Source organism: Symsagittifera roscoffensis, chromosome 1 (genome assembly GCF_963678635.1).
Source record: "Symsagittifera roscoffensis chromosome 1, txSymRosc1.1, whole genome shotgun sequence".
NCBI lineage: Eukaryota > Metazoa > Xenacoelomorpha > Acoela > Convolutidae > Symsagittifera > Symsagittifera roscoffensis.
This window is the reverse complement of record NC_087062.1, coordinates 7,378,992-7,393,975: the sequence shown is the minus strand read 5'-3', so window position 1 is coordinate 7,393,975 and position 14,984 is coordinate 7,378,992. Positions and strand designations below refer to the sequence as shown.

At 34.2% G+C, this 14,984-nt stretch overlaps 1 protein-coding gene across 1 annotated transcript; it reads right to left on the bottom strand.

Moving 5' to 3' along the window:
- Window positions 1-7,230: 7,230 nt before the first annotated feature.
- LOC134854880 (uncharacterized) lies at window positions 7,231-12,667 on the bottom strand. Its single transcript, XM_063871241.1, has 6 exons — window positions 12,480-12,667; window positions 11,838-12,118; window positions 10,788-10,988; window positions 9,945-10,061; window positions 9,578-9,685; window positions 7,231-7,529 (listed from the first exon to the last, which is right to left on the bottom strand). Exons 1-6 carry the CDS (start codon window positions 12,665-12,667, stop codon window positions 7,231-7,233), a joined length of 1,194 nt encoding a protein of 397 aa, XP_063727311.1.
- Between the last annotated feature and the right edge of the window lie 2,317 nt (window positions 12,668-14,984).

Genomic DNA, 14,984 nt, shown 5'->3' with positions numbered 1-14,984 from the left:
TAGATTCGATTCAGGTCCTCACATATCATCATTATTCTGTGTGATGAATGAGAAGGTTGTGGGCTCTATGCAGGGCTCATCCTATCGTTTTTTGATACCTTATGAAGAAAGTGTACTTTAATTTCATTCAATTTTGAATTGAAGAGAATGAACAAAGGGAAATAACTTTTATTTAGGTCTTGTGATTTTTGCTGGAAATTGTTTGTTCGCATATCTATTGTATATTTAAATGCTGGCTTTACTATCTCGCCGCGTTTAAGCTTATTCAACGGGTAATTTTTGCATGTTTAACGAAATAATTTTTTAACGCTTGAGCTATAATCGTAACGCTTAAGCTGTCAGGGTTCTCACAAGAGTTGCGAATTTGGCCTACAATTATGAATGCTCAATTCCTTGAAATTCCCAAGCATGTAGTTGGGTGTTGTCAGAGTTCTTTGAGGATTGCGAATCTTGCCTCCAAATATGACTGCTCAAATCCTTGTAGTTTTCGAGATATGACGTGTTTTATGATTTCTTTTAATTTTTAGAAAACTTACATTTTAAAAAATTCAGAAGATTTGAAATTACCAATCTTGTAGTTGGGTACTGTGAGGGTACTCTCAGGAGTTCCAAGTTGCAAATCGTGCGACCAACTGCTATTGCTCAATTGCTCTTAGTTTCTGAGATGTGACGTTTGTCTTTTTTTAATATTTAAAGAAATTAGATTTAAAAAAAAATTATATTAAAAAAAAGATATAAAAAAGTTCCCATCTTTATAGTGAGGGTCAGTCAGGGTACTCCCATTTGCAAACTTTTTTGAAAACTTAAATTTGATGTTTTTCAAAATTTGAATTTCCCAACGCCATAGTTGGGTACTCTGAAAGAAATCTTAGGAGCTGCAAATCTTGCTTCCAAATGCGTCTGCTCAATTGCTGTTAGTTTCCGAAATGTGACATTAATTTAAAGGTTTTCAAAGAGCCTAGATATAGAAATTTTCATAAATTAATGGTTTTTCAAAATATGAATAAAAAATTTTTACCATTTTTGAAATTACCAACCCTGTAATTGGGTACTGTCAGAGTACGCTCAAAGGATGCAGATCTTATTTCCAATTTATACGGTTTTTAATGAGTGTTAAAAATTGGAAGCACCGGAGGTGCGTTACATGCTAGTCCAATTTGAAGATCTTTTAGTTCTTTTGAAATTCTTGAGAAGTTCTTAAACAAACTGGCTGGCAAACTAAGCTCTCACAAAAATGAAATGACACTAAAAGTCAACTTATAGCTTCAAAAATCTTTGATATTTTACGAGCTTCGAGCGCAGTAAGATAGTTACCAGTAAGAAAATAATTTTCTGTTCATCCAGTCGCTCAAATGACTAATTTTTGCTGTATTTATGCTGTAATTATACTTGAAAATTACTTTGTGTTTTCGGTACTCCAGCGCAGCTCTTCAGTTTTTGTATTTTTTGATAAAAATGGTTCCATTTTAGGAAATCGATCAACCCGTACTTGAAATTCCCTTGATGAAAACCAATCTATTTTTAAAACTGAAAGCTTAAGGCAATCTTCACGCCACTGCACTTTGTGTTGGCTCGTCGAGGGTGAAATAGCCCCAATTTGACAAAACAAAACTCAAGCAAATCAATTTCAGCATGAAAAGAAACTGAAATATCGTTCTATATGTTTATTAGCCTCCATGAAATTGTTTGTAACAGGTTCTTAGAGCTTTGAAATTGCCTTTGCCCCTCCTGCTGCAGAAAAAAGTGATATTGCTTCGTTTGAAGAGCGAAAAGAAAAGTTTATTCGTGTGCTCTGGATGGGGACTTAGAAAGTTCCCTTTTTTATAGCTCAAGTTTGCTACGACAATTTTTTTTCGGCTATGAGCTTAAACACAATTAATCTTTGTTCATTGACCGCTGCGCAAATTTTGTGTTTCGATGATAATTTACTCCTAGCAATTGTCTTTTTCGCTACTTTTTTCTCATATTAAACTTTGATCCAGTCGAATGTACGAAAATTTTGACAGATCGGGTTTTTTCTAGACATTTCTCAAACATTTTTTTTGACGCAGTGGTTTCTGTTTCTTTTTTAGTCGGCTAGCTTGCCTTGGTAGGTTTGTGACGGATTGCAAGTGGTATGAAGCTCAGCTTTGTATCTGCATTGATTTATGCAATTGATTTGTTATCAACGTAAAATTACAACTAGATAAAACGCGATGTTTCGGAATAACGAAGTAAGTTTGAGTTCTTTTGAGGCTGTGTTTTGATCTTTTATATCCGTTTATAGCATCCTTTAAAATCAATTTGAAGGCTGCCTTTCTGTCTTTTTATCATTCGATTTATTCTCTCCAAACCTTTCTTCGAGAAAGAAAATCAATCCTTTGAAAATAATAGTCTTGGAAATTGCAGATCATTGTTTCTTTTAATTCTACGTTTATCACTTCCGCGTAAAACAAAATGAATTTCTAACCTTGGCATACATAGAGATATTGGTTGCAACACTTAGATAAGTCACAGCGAATTTGAGAAAATGCAATTTAAATGTATGTCAGCTGCTAAAGTCTATGTAGATGATTTCAAATGCAGAGTGATATTACAGTGGCCAGCTCAAAAATGTTGCGAGAGTAGAAGAACTTTTTGTAAATGCCAAAATTGATGTTTTTAAAAAATTTTGAACGAAAAATTCCCATTTTTCAGCGCGCGTTTCCCTCTCAAATTTCAAAATATTAGAGCTATTCGAGCCCAAAAAATATCCCCCATCGCCGCGATACGGTGCGGGCTAGCATTCACTTATTTCAAAGCAACTTGTCTGCAACAACTCTTCAAATGATGCTGAAAAAGTGAAAGGAACTAAATGCAGTTTCAATCATTTAGAACTTTTAAATTTAAGTCACATAATTTTCTGGAGAATGTCAAATGACATAATTTTAAATGGAGTGCTAGAATTTTTCTATGTTATAATTTCAAATTACCTCAATAATTCAACGCATTTCGTGTAGAGATTTTACCCCTGTTTGAGACGCCAAAGGAATGGAGTGGAGTTCGAGCCCGCCAGGGACCTTATTTCAAATTAGAATTTTTCTGGTAAGGTCTGTTTTTTTTAATTGTTCTCGACTTAGTGCACTTAACACGGACTGTTTTCGAAAGTTTTGCTTAATTCTAACTTTTCGAATACCAGTCTCTAAATTATCAATGGCGGTGATAAATGGGTTACAAGATTTTTTGTTGTTATATTTTTACATCTGCGACAAGCAAAAGTATTGCAGGTGGGTACTAGACTTTTTTTGTAACAACTTTGATCACAGAATCGTCGAAATAAGATATGGTAAATATAGGTTCAGTCCATAACGAATTGAAATTTCTTTGCCTCTCCGGCACACTTGGTCTGGAGGTAAGGAATACGCCAGGAATGTCAGATCCTGGGTTCGAACCTGACAGGCCTTTTTTGAAAGTTGAATAATCCGTTTCAAAAAAATATGTCGGCTAATTATTTATCTGCTTATGTTTTGTCGGCTTAGTTTTGTCGGATTGCAAATAGTTAAAGAATCGATAGTTCTAGTTTTTCTTGATAACAATTTTTTCTTTTCCTTTTTTGGCTCGGATTAGGTTTCGGATTATATTATATCGGCTTAATGGCCACTTTTTGTGGCTCATAGGTTTCGGATTATATTATATCGGCTTAATGGCCACTTTTTGTGTCTCATATTTTGTATGTGATGGTGTATGTTTTTAGGGCCACAATAACTAAATATATTTTAGTAGTCCTAATTTTTTGGAATTTTTTGCGGCTTTGGTGTTTTTTGTCATTTTTTTTTCAGCTTAATAAGTTTCCAGCTTATCGTACATCGGCTAAGTGGCCTCATATTGTTTCATTTGAAGAGCAAATAAAATTTTGAGGGCGAGTGTGACCTCCAAACTTTTTTAAAATTGTTGTTTTTTTTTGACCTTAATAAGTTTTCGATTTTTCTTTCATCGGCTTAGTGGCCTCACATTGTTTCATTTGAAGACCAAATAAAATTTTGAGGGCGAGTGGGACCTCCAAACTTTTTAAAAATCTTTGTTGTTTTTTGTTATTTTTTTGAGCTTAATAAGTTTTCGATTTTTCTTTTTTTCATCGGCTTAGTGGCCTCACATTGTTTCATTTGAAGACCAAATAAAATTTTGAGGGCGAGTGGGATCTCGAAACTTTTTTAAAAATCTGAACCTTGTTGGTTTTTTTCAGCCTAAAGGGTTTCTGCTAATGCATTTTTAGCTTTGTTATTGCTTGAAAAAATTTTTCCGCTGTTAATTTTACATTCTGTTGTCTTGACCCGTTTTTTGTATCAAAATCAGACTTTTTTTGATAGATCAAGTTTTGTTTTTTGTAAATTTATTTCCGATTTAGAGGCTTTCTTGTTACGTATCGCAATAAATTATGTTTAAAATTTTACTTTTAAGACAATTATTAACCTATTAATCAATCTGTATTTAATTAGTGTCCTTAGTGCCCTGATGGCGCAGAGAATGTAGATACTTTATAGATCTCTCTTCCGACATCGGTAGAAATTTCGAGAGCCAATCAGACCTAACAAATATTTTTTGCTTAATCTTTTTAGTTCATTTTTTGTCTCCACGGTAGTAGACCTTGTTTTCTAGATGCGGTAGTTCTTAAGGCGCTCATCGGAAGTCAAGCCACCAAAAGAAGAAAAACCGCGAAAAAATGAAAAAATTTAAGTAAGAGGTTTAAAGATCGAATCGTAGAGGCGAGAAAGACCCAACTGAATCCATTAGGTTGATACTTTTTTTCAAATGAGCTCATTGACAGTGTATGATTTACTCTAGAGAATGTAATTTTGATTACGTCTCAAATGGTGTAATTCCCAAATTTCATAAAATTTAAAATTCCCAAATGTCATTTTTGTAAGCTGCAAATAATCCCAAATCCTGAATTTTTGACAAAAAAGCTTTGGATAAACAAAAATATTATCTCCGAACTCTAACTGATGGAACATCTGTTTGCCTTGCAGCCTGAAACACAAGACTTACAAATTTGAGGAAGTTATGATAGATTTATATCTCAAAGGTGTCTCATTTTCAAGAAGTCGTTTTCCTTCTTTTCGGCTGGAAGTAGAAGATGTGTTTTTATAGAACTTAGTTGATAATTTTTACATGCTTTGAATTGATTTCCGGTACGCATATTCACACTGCATGGGCTCCTGCAATATCAAAAGATTTCGGTTCGGCGGAAAAGAAACAGCCTGTTTTTGCTGTACGGGTTGTGTCTCACATTTTATCCAAGCTCGAAATCGAAAATAACTACTGAGTTGCAGGTCCAGTCTTTGAAGTTTTCTTGATAATATTTCTAGTATTCGGCGATATGTTCTGTCATTTTAATTTGAAGCAGTCATTAAACAAATGAAGTTGTTAATTCTCCTCAAAATACTCCGAAAAAAAATTTTTAACAAAAATTTTTGGTGAAGATTTAAAAGTTCGATCAGAAAGAAATATTCTGCACTGTGAAAAAGCTTTCGGCACTTTTTCCTTTTCCCCCCACCTCACGCCAGTTTCAACTTATTAGTGTAACGAGTGGTTTTACGAGGTTGAGTATGAAGACCAAATATGTTTGCCGTGGAATTATTAGTCTGTATGTAAATTTTCATAACAATCGGACAATGTGGTCAATACATATACATGTAAAAATTTGCTGGTGGGAGGGGGGGAGGGGAGGAAAAAGAGCCACGCTTTCAATTGTTAGACTCTAGAAAAAATGTCAATACCGTACTCTCTGCTGATTTTCAAAAAAATTGTTTTTCCCTGCTTTGTTTCTACTCATTCATCTCGACTTCCGTAACTTTGGGCAACTGACTCCAGTAGATTTTGAGAATTTTCCGAAAGAATTTTAGTTTTTAAAATGAGATCTTCATAGCAATTATAGTCAGACATTTGAAGTTGGATGAATTAACAAAGTATCCATTTCAAATCAATCTGGAGCGGCAATAAATTTCAGTGTAACGCCAAAAAACATTTTCGGCTGTAACTTCTTTTTGTTAAAAAAAAAGTATCCGTCATACTACAAATTCCAACCCTGTTCCAGTTTTTTCAATTTGGCTCGTTTTATAAAATCTGATACTTGTTTGAACCAAAAATTGATTAGTGATTAGTAATATATCGACACGTGAACAAAGTAAGGCGCGAAAATTATCTAGAAAGAGTTTACTGTTCCACGACTCAACTCTTTCACACCTTTTTTTAAAAATTTGTTTATGCTGTTTGGGAAATACTTTGTTTTTATGCCATTTGGGAAGTTACCGCACTTTTAACTCAATCTGCCTGTGAAAAAATTTTGATGGGAACTCTACAAGCTTAATATCAAACTAAAGCAGCCTGGGTTTTTTCATTCTCCAATTTGTGTAAGTGAACACCTATTGAAAAAATGTCAACAATGAACGCTAGGAAACAAACTTTTTAAATGAAAAAATCCGATTGTTAAATTCTAAAAATTTGTATGCTCTTGAAGATCTTCCGATATCAAGAACAATTTTTAGGCAATTTTTTATCAACTTAGCCCAATTCGAGAAAACTGTATCATGAGATATATGTTATTCTGTTATTCAGCTGTCAAATCTAAAAATTAAGTTCCACTTATGAAACAAGTCAATTAAGTTTTTTGTGACTTAACACTTTTGCTGTTCGATTACAGAGTTTGCCTTCCTTTTAACAAAAAATGAGCAAAGAAATCAAATTAACAGCGGGAAAAATCGAGTTTGAGTCGAAACAATTTTAATGTTTTCTACTGAAACAAAATGAAACATCACGACCTATACAGGTGTCTCCACTGCGCTCATTATAAATCTTGAAAAAAGGAAGATGGGTGCCCAATGTTTACACCATATTGTTTTGCCCTGATATTTGCTTCCTTATTTAAAGGTGAACGACAAGTAGTTTAAAGTTTTGATAACTTTTTGTTTCACATATTGTCTTGCCCCGTCTTCAAAAAAAGTACGAAAATTGTTTTTTCACCGTTTTCCTTGCGATTTTTTGTAATTATAAAAGCTTTAGAAACATTGCGTGCTAGTATCGTGAACAGCAACAGGCTTGCATTTTTAGTTCGTAGATTTAATTCGTTGTCTTTTAATTCGTAGATTTTTAAATCTTCAAAACCTGTTTAACATCATTTATTAAATAATCAACAACAACAGAGTGGCAACAATATATCTCGCAACAGATTCGTAACGGAGATCACGTGTTTAGTCCGAGTCATGGCTGGCTAAATTATTGTGAATTTCTGTCGTAAAATTTCTTTAAATCAGAATTAGTTAGAACCATGACAGTAGCGGCAAGGTTAGTCCAAACCATACAGGTTATAATAAGCAGAAGCAGTCCTATAACTAGAATGAAGGTCAGCAGTGAGTTGAAGACGGAGTCATAAACTCCTTTTGAGTAGATTGCAGCCTCTGACTCCTTTTCTTCTCCTGAAGATGAGATTATATCAAGAGCACTGCGGGCCCTTGGTTTGGGTTTTCTCGCAAAAGGCTCTGCATCTTCCCAGTCAACTTTGACTTTGCCAGTACCTTAATTCACAACTAAATTTTTGAAAAAAATCAATCTAGAGAAAAATCCACTTCTTGAGATATTTTTTTTGTATTACATTAGCTAGATAAGGGGATCGGAGCTTCAATTTCCTGCAATTTTGAAGCTTTGCAGTGGTTTGTCCCAATTTAAGAGACTTTTTTCTCATTAATCTGCCCCTGAGGTGACAATTTGTACCAGGCGACAGTTCGTAACAGGTGAACATTCAGAACAAGCGTACTAAAAGATTTAGCGGAGAACACTGATTCACGCGCACTATTCCTCTCGTGTCAGATGTAAGGGCGGCGGAGCAAGCGTATATTTCTTGCCAATGTCAAAAACGTAATATTTATGCTCGGCGTGGGTTTTTTTAATCACTCAATTTTTACCGATCGAAATATTAATTTTCAACAAAAGTTTATACCCCATTGAAGATATCGACTTCCTGAGTTTAAATGTAAAAAGATATTTCACCTCCGATGATTTTTTGTAAGGTTCTGGGGGTTTGAAAATTGCCAAATTTGCTATGTTCTGGACTATATTATGCGCGCTTTGAACAGTTTATTCATAATGCTGGGAGCGTAACGCGAATTATTTATGCGTGGCGGATTATACCGCACAAGAAAATCGTTCCAAATTGAATTGAGGCTAGCTACTTGGTCGTAATAATTTCGTACGACTCAAAATTTTACACTTAGATTTTGTCCAAAATGTATTGGTTTTCAATTTTTTCTTTTCCCAAAAACTATTCGATATGAATTAAAGGACAGTCAAAACGTTGAGGGTTACCCTGATATACAAGCAGTCTTGTTACGAATTGTCGCAGTACCCAATCTGCTATATCATTTGTGCTGGGAACTTGGCATACAGTGCTGATTTAAATTGTCCGGACAAAACTTGAATTTTTAAACGCGTTGTTCTCAATTTGGGTCAAGATTAGACAAAAAGTGAAGAGGAAAAAAGTTGCTTAGAAGTTCATCAGAATTAATATGGTGCAATTTTGTTCTCCAAAATTGTCAACCAAAATTTTACCCCAAAAATGGCTCATTTTGGCTATTTTCAACTAATCAAGAATTACGCTGAAACTACTTTGTTAATTGATAAGAAATAGATACCACAAGAAGCCTCTTACACAGCACAACAAAGCTCTAGGAGAGTTAAATCTCCAAAAAATTGAGTAAACTGTTTAAAATTTGTTTTTATTCAAAGATTTTGGGTTTTATATAGTAAAAGTCACCTTTCTTGACTATCAATATTTTCCCTTATATCTTTGGAGAATTAACTTTTCTAGAACTTTGTTGGGCTGTGTAAGAGGTTTCTTGTTATATATATTTCTCATCAATTAACAGAGTAGTTTCAGCGTAATTCTTGATTAATTGAAAAAAAAACAAAATAACCCATTTTTGGGGTAAAATTTTGGTTGTGAGTTTTGGTGAAAAAATTGCACCATATTAATTTTGATGAAGTTCTAATCAAATTTTGTTCTCTTCACTTTTTGTCCAATTTTAACCCAATTTGAGAGAAAGGTGTTTGAAAATTCTAGTTTTGTTCATTTTGTCCGGATAATTCAAATCAGCTTTGTATACACTGAGAGTGCAGGCTGATTTTTAAACTTATGATAGAGTTTAGGATTGATTGCCGAAAACAACTGTAAGCGTAGTGGACTTGTGCCTTTTCCCTTCAGTTTTTAGTCACTTGTGAGATTAACGGTTATTTTTAGCTACCATGTTGATTTTTAATCGAATTTTAGAATTTTGGAAGCCTGTTTAATATTTTTAACTGAAATAAAACTTGTCAGAGGAAATAAAAAAACTTATAACTAATTTGAACAACAGTTCTCAAATACAAAATGTAGTGAGCAATTTTTTGAAATTTTTATGTCGCAATTCTAGATAACGTGGTAAGGAAACTGGAAAAAAAGCCACTACTCTATACATTATTTAAAAAAGAGCCACTATTCCACGGATTATTCTTAGTTAGGCTGTAAAGCCTTTCATAGATTCTCTGCGAATTGCAGAAACGCCGATTAATAATTAATAATTACACTTACTTCCATATTCTGCTGGTGTTATGATGTAAGCGGCACAAATGAATGGCTGCTCACTATCCTCACAGTCTCCTCTGGCCTGATAGAGCGAACTCAGACAGCCGTATATGTCTGTTTCCGGGTACAAGTGCGATAGAGGGGTCATCGTGAGAAACTAACCGGGTACCTTATGTAAATGACTGCCTCAAAGTTGTTCAATTTAGTTTTTTTGGTGATATCAATTAATATATGGAATATGTAATCACAAATGAGGCAGGTTAGTTACTGCGAAAAAAAACTGTGAAATGACCAGCCGCTGCATTTTAATTTTGTTAAATGCTGTGTTTGCTTAAAATTAGTGTAATTTGGGACCCCTCTCTCGCACTTGTACCTGTTTCCGTCCTCTTCTCGGGCTCCCACGGCGCCCACATGGCCGAAAAGGCCACGTCTCGCTGCACCGAATAGAACACGAATCGCTGAGGTCCTCGATACAACCCCAGAAAGGGATCTTTTTGCAAATACAATCATTATTTAACAGATCCGGAGAGATATAAAAAAACAAACTCACTCAACTTGTGACTATACGTTAAAAACTCAAAATCACAGTTGATTTATATTTTGCAGTTGATGTTTCTGCTCATTAGCTAGTTACTACAGCATGGAATTTTGAAAAAAGACGCGGTTAAACCCAGATTTTGCCCCACATTTATTTTGCCCCACATTTATTTTGCCCCACATTTATTGCCCCACATAAATCTGCCTCTACGATTCAGAGGGACAAAATAAGTGTACACCCAGTAATCTAAGTGAAGTGATTAAAAATAAACAAAAAAAATCAAAAAAAATATTGATTGCTTTTGGTAGTCGGTCGGAGCTCAATTTTTCTGAAGTTAAAATTCTGAAGTTTATTTTTCCAACAATTAAAAATCATCAATTTCTTGCTTGTTCCGCTACAGCGCTTTATATGGAGCTAAATCGGATTTATTTTCTGCTAACAGATTGATGCTGTTCTCAATTCAATGACCGTGTAAAAGTTTTTTCGAAGTGTCAAAGTTTTTTCGAACCCTACTGCTTCCGTATTGTAAAAATGACTTGCTTTTTAGTTGCTTTTGCTCGTCGAAAAACAACCAATGAAACAACGACTTATTGTCGCCAACTTTTAATTTTGATTCTGTATTCTTACACAACTGGAAGAGCAATTTATATTTTAGGGATTCATTTATCATATCTGTACCTTCTTGCATCTCATTTTGTTTGGCCGCCTTGGTCAAAGCGTGCAATTCAGCCAGATTGAAACCGACCGCTAGATCATAGCCCCAACCTCTTCTGCCGGCGCAGTAGTTCCTGGCATCGTCGAAAGTCAAGTTCTGCTTCTCGATGTAAGCTTCGACCACAATTGAGACGCCATCGGTAAATCTGAAGAAGCCCTTTTCAACTAAACACAGATTATGTTGTCAGCCTAAGGCAACTTGTAAAGTGAATTATGTTAAGTGTTACCGAATGACTTGTTATTTTAAGGAAATGATGGTATACTACCTTATTTTGCTTATACTAAATAGGAAACAGAATAAAATCAAAACAAGCAAAAAAAAATCCAAGTTTTATTTAAAAAAATAGGAATGTTTCGTGATCTCGAATCTTTTTGAGTTTAGAGAATGTTATATGATGGAACTTTTTGCACTTCTGATTAGCGTAATAGTTTCCATCGTATAGATATCCAAATTATTTGTCAAGATAGCCATAACACTTGGAACCTTCAGTATGATCTTCGCAAGATTTTTCAAGGATCTGGGCAATATTAACAATCATCTTTGCAGGAAAAAAACATCAGTGAAAAAAACAGAGTTGTAGGCATCAGAGCTAGCGAATCGGCGCTAAAAGAACGTTGAGAAACCAAGTTTAGTTTCAAAACCTAACTGGTGGTAACAGTTAATTATGCTCTTCAAAATGTTCAGATCAAGTCACCGTGGCAAGAACTTGGATTGTGAAAAATGCGAAAATTAATTTTCTACGCATGTTTGGTCATGGTTAAGATGTCACTTGTTCATGGCGCTTGTCCAAGATCTTGCCAAGTTTCATGGATATCCTCTCAAGGTCTTGCCAGATCTTGTCAAGATATCTGCGATACTTGGATAAGCCAAGATACAATACTTTCCTAGTTCAAAACACTGGGCATTCAGTTGAAAAATAAAGCCATTAACTTCAATCAATAACTTTAAGGAGTGAGGTTTTACTTGTGAACGCTTATCAAGATAACGACAAGAAGTATATATAACCAACTAACATGTGATATCCACGAAAGTCGTGAAGGCTTCAAACTTTAAATACTTTGCGCAGAAGAAGTTTCTGGCACCTTGTTTGCACGATTTACGCTCGCTGGTTTTGATATCCAGACAGGCATAATCATAGCCAGGATCATATTTTGGCTCCCCTTGTTTCCAGTGGTCGAAATTCATATCTAGTTCTATTTTGCGACCTTCGTTCATGATTCCAAATTCTACTGTGGTCATGGCTTTTGAGTTCGCTTCAGTTCTCGTCATTCCGAGATGGGGGCGCCACGAGCTCCTGTTGTGAGACGCATGAAATTATACTTAGATAGAAACAACTATTTAATTTTTGTTTGTTTCTGTTGTATCATATTGAAGTCTTTTCAGCCGTGAATCGGATTCCAAAGAGATTTTTGAAAAGTGTGAAGTGTGTGCAGACAAAATAGAAAACTATGGTCGAATTTTTATGTTTCTTGCAATGCAACCGGCTGCATCTTTAAAAAACAATCTAAGACCAACCGCTAAAACAATTTTATTGGCGCCAAAGCATAACAACTCCAAAAAACTTACTTTGTGAAATTCCGGATTGTAAAATCTCACTTAATTAGATCAACTTCATTTTTTTTATTATTATTTAAAAATCAGAAAGTAAGCCAAACCTGTAGTAGTCCTGATCAAGCAAAAAATCGATCTCTTCAGAAGTGAAACCTATGGCGAGGTCAGCTGACTGTCCGAAATACCCTCCGTGGTCCTTGCAGTATTTGGAGGCATCATTAAATTTCAACTTGATGTTCCATTTAGGAATCGAATATTGTGCAGTTATAGTGCCAAAGGTATCTTCCCACATAATAACCTCGTCAAAATCTAAAAATAAGACTAAATTTTCATAAATATCTGACAAGGAATAGTTGTGTAATGTATTGCGATACGTGAAAGAAGCCATCCTAGTGAGTTTAAAAAAAAAGTTTCTGCTCAATTCTTTCTATCAAAGTTGAAAATCCAAAACAGATGGTTGGAAGAATGCAGACGAACTCGAGGAAACAAAAAAAAGTTGCTATTTTCCAATTGTGAAAAGAAAAATATTACTTTGAATATCTTTGATTTTCAAACCCTGTTTGTGATCGGCCCTTTCGAAATTTTATCTCATATAAAGAACACTCGAGAATTAGGTAATTTTTTAATTCCGGTGAGAATTCAGAAAAGTAAAGTCTACTTTTGAAACTAGAAGTCAATCACGTTTTTTGTGAATTTTAAATTTTTGCAGTTCGATAGTAGGCTTTGCTTTTTTTAAAGCAAAAATATTGGAATTTTGAACAAAAATTGTTAAATAACTGCGAATAATCATGTTTGAGCGCAAACAATCTTCAAAAATACGGATCTTACTGTAAAAAAAAAGTTCATCACGATTTACATTTGTGAAAGTCACTTCGTTTTTGTGTTCTAATAAAAAAATTGAAGTTTGTTTGGATGGTGCACAGTTAATTAGTGAACAACAAAAATATACTTGGAAAAAACCAATGTAAGCAGTGGCGGGCGCAGAAATTTTTCTGGGGTGTGGTTTTACGAAAAACTTTGATTTTTTTTGCGGACTTTCTTTAGGTCGATCAGTTTGATTTTCTGAGATCTCCGAAAAAATTCTAAGGACCTTAAATTGTCAAAAATTTTCTGCGCCGCAGGAAAATTTTCAAAAAAAAAACAGGTAAAGAAGGCGGTTTTAGGCTTTTTTGGAATATATTAAGCTTTTAGAAAAAACTTGGCAACCAAAATCATTAAAATTGAGGGGAAAGCGGGCAGTTGAGCCCCCCCCCCCCCACAGCGACACGTTACTGTACTCAAGTAAGAATTCAAAATTAAGAAAATTTATGACTTGTTTTTTTGAAAAGATTTCAAGTTTTGATTTTCCAAGAAAAAATAGATGGCCTTAAACCTTTTTGAAATACTAAATCAAGTGATGATTGACACTCTTTCGTGATGAGTGTCAATCATCACTTGATTTAGTATTTATTAATCAAGTGATGATTGACACTCACAATTTAACCCATATTGTGAAAACTGGTTAAAGAGGTAAAAAAAATTCAGTGGAAAAAATGATAATTAAGTTCAGTTTTCGAACTTTCAAGTCAATAACGTTTTCGATCTTCGAAGTTGTCCTCCTTTTAAAAAAGGATATGAAGTAAGTTCTGACATTCGAGTCATTAAAAAAATAAATTTTTAGCTCGAACAAATTTTCAATTTTTGGGACTTTTCCTGAAAAAACCAAAAAAATATCATTGCGACCTATATAATACCCTGAGCAGAATAAGAATCAGATTTTGGATAATCAAGAGAAAAAAATTGTTTATGAAAAGCAAAATTATGAATGCTACAAGTGCTCTCTGAGTTTTTTGTGCGTTTTGGTTAAAATTTCAAAATAATTGAACGCCAGCAAACCAAATTCTCCAACCTTCAATCTAAAATAATTTTTTTTCCCGAATAATCGCGATTCGATCCCAGTCTTACAGACTTTTAGGTACTCATTTGAGTGTAAATAGGGTTTTATTGGGCTTGGATTTAAATGGATTATTGAAAAAATTGAAAATTCAATCTTTCGAACATGTGAACATGTTTTGAACAAGTGATTACCCGAAAAAAAAATAACCAGAAGAAAACCTTTGAAGGTATTTTTTTTGTCATCAATAGGAAAAATTATTTGGAACTAATCGAAAAGTTCAATGAATTGATTACTTTTTTGAGCTGGATTCAGATAGATTGACAATGCAGATTTTTTTACAAAGGTACAAGCATTTTCGGTTAATTGTCGTTATCCAATGAAAATTTTCCAAAATGACCTGCTTCATTTTCTTCAAATTGACCCGCGTTTTTCAAAAAACAGTAGTGCTATCTTGAATGGGTTTTCAAACTTTTATTACGAGCGCACTTTGTTATTTTCGTTCTTTTGATCATTAATAGTTTTTGGAATGCTGAAACAGTTTCTGAATAAGTTAAAATTCAATTTTTTCTCCCCAAATCACTTTTTTGAGTTTTTTTTTCATAATTGCCATTACTTAAGCTGATGGAGCTTCCCTAGCAGTCCTCATTGAGTTTTAACTCAAAAGAAGGATAGTTATTATTGAATCGTGCTAAAAAAAATACATGTAATGGCATTTGTTTTCGCGGAGTCTCGA

Coding starts and splice junctions, on each gene's coding strand:
- LOC134854880 (XM_063871241.1), bottom strand. CDS start 12,667: ATGTGGGAAGATACCTTTGGCACTATAACTGCACAATATTCGATTCCT. Junction 12,119..12,479: donor CTTGATCAGGACTACTACAG/GTTTGGCTTACT, acceptor GTCTCACAACAG/GAGCTCGTGGCGCCCCCATC. Junction 7,530..9,577: donor AACACCAGCAGAATATGGAA/GTAAGTGTAATT, acceptor TTGTGAATTAAG/GTACTGGCAAAGTCAAAGTT.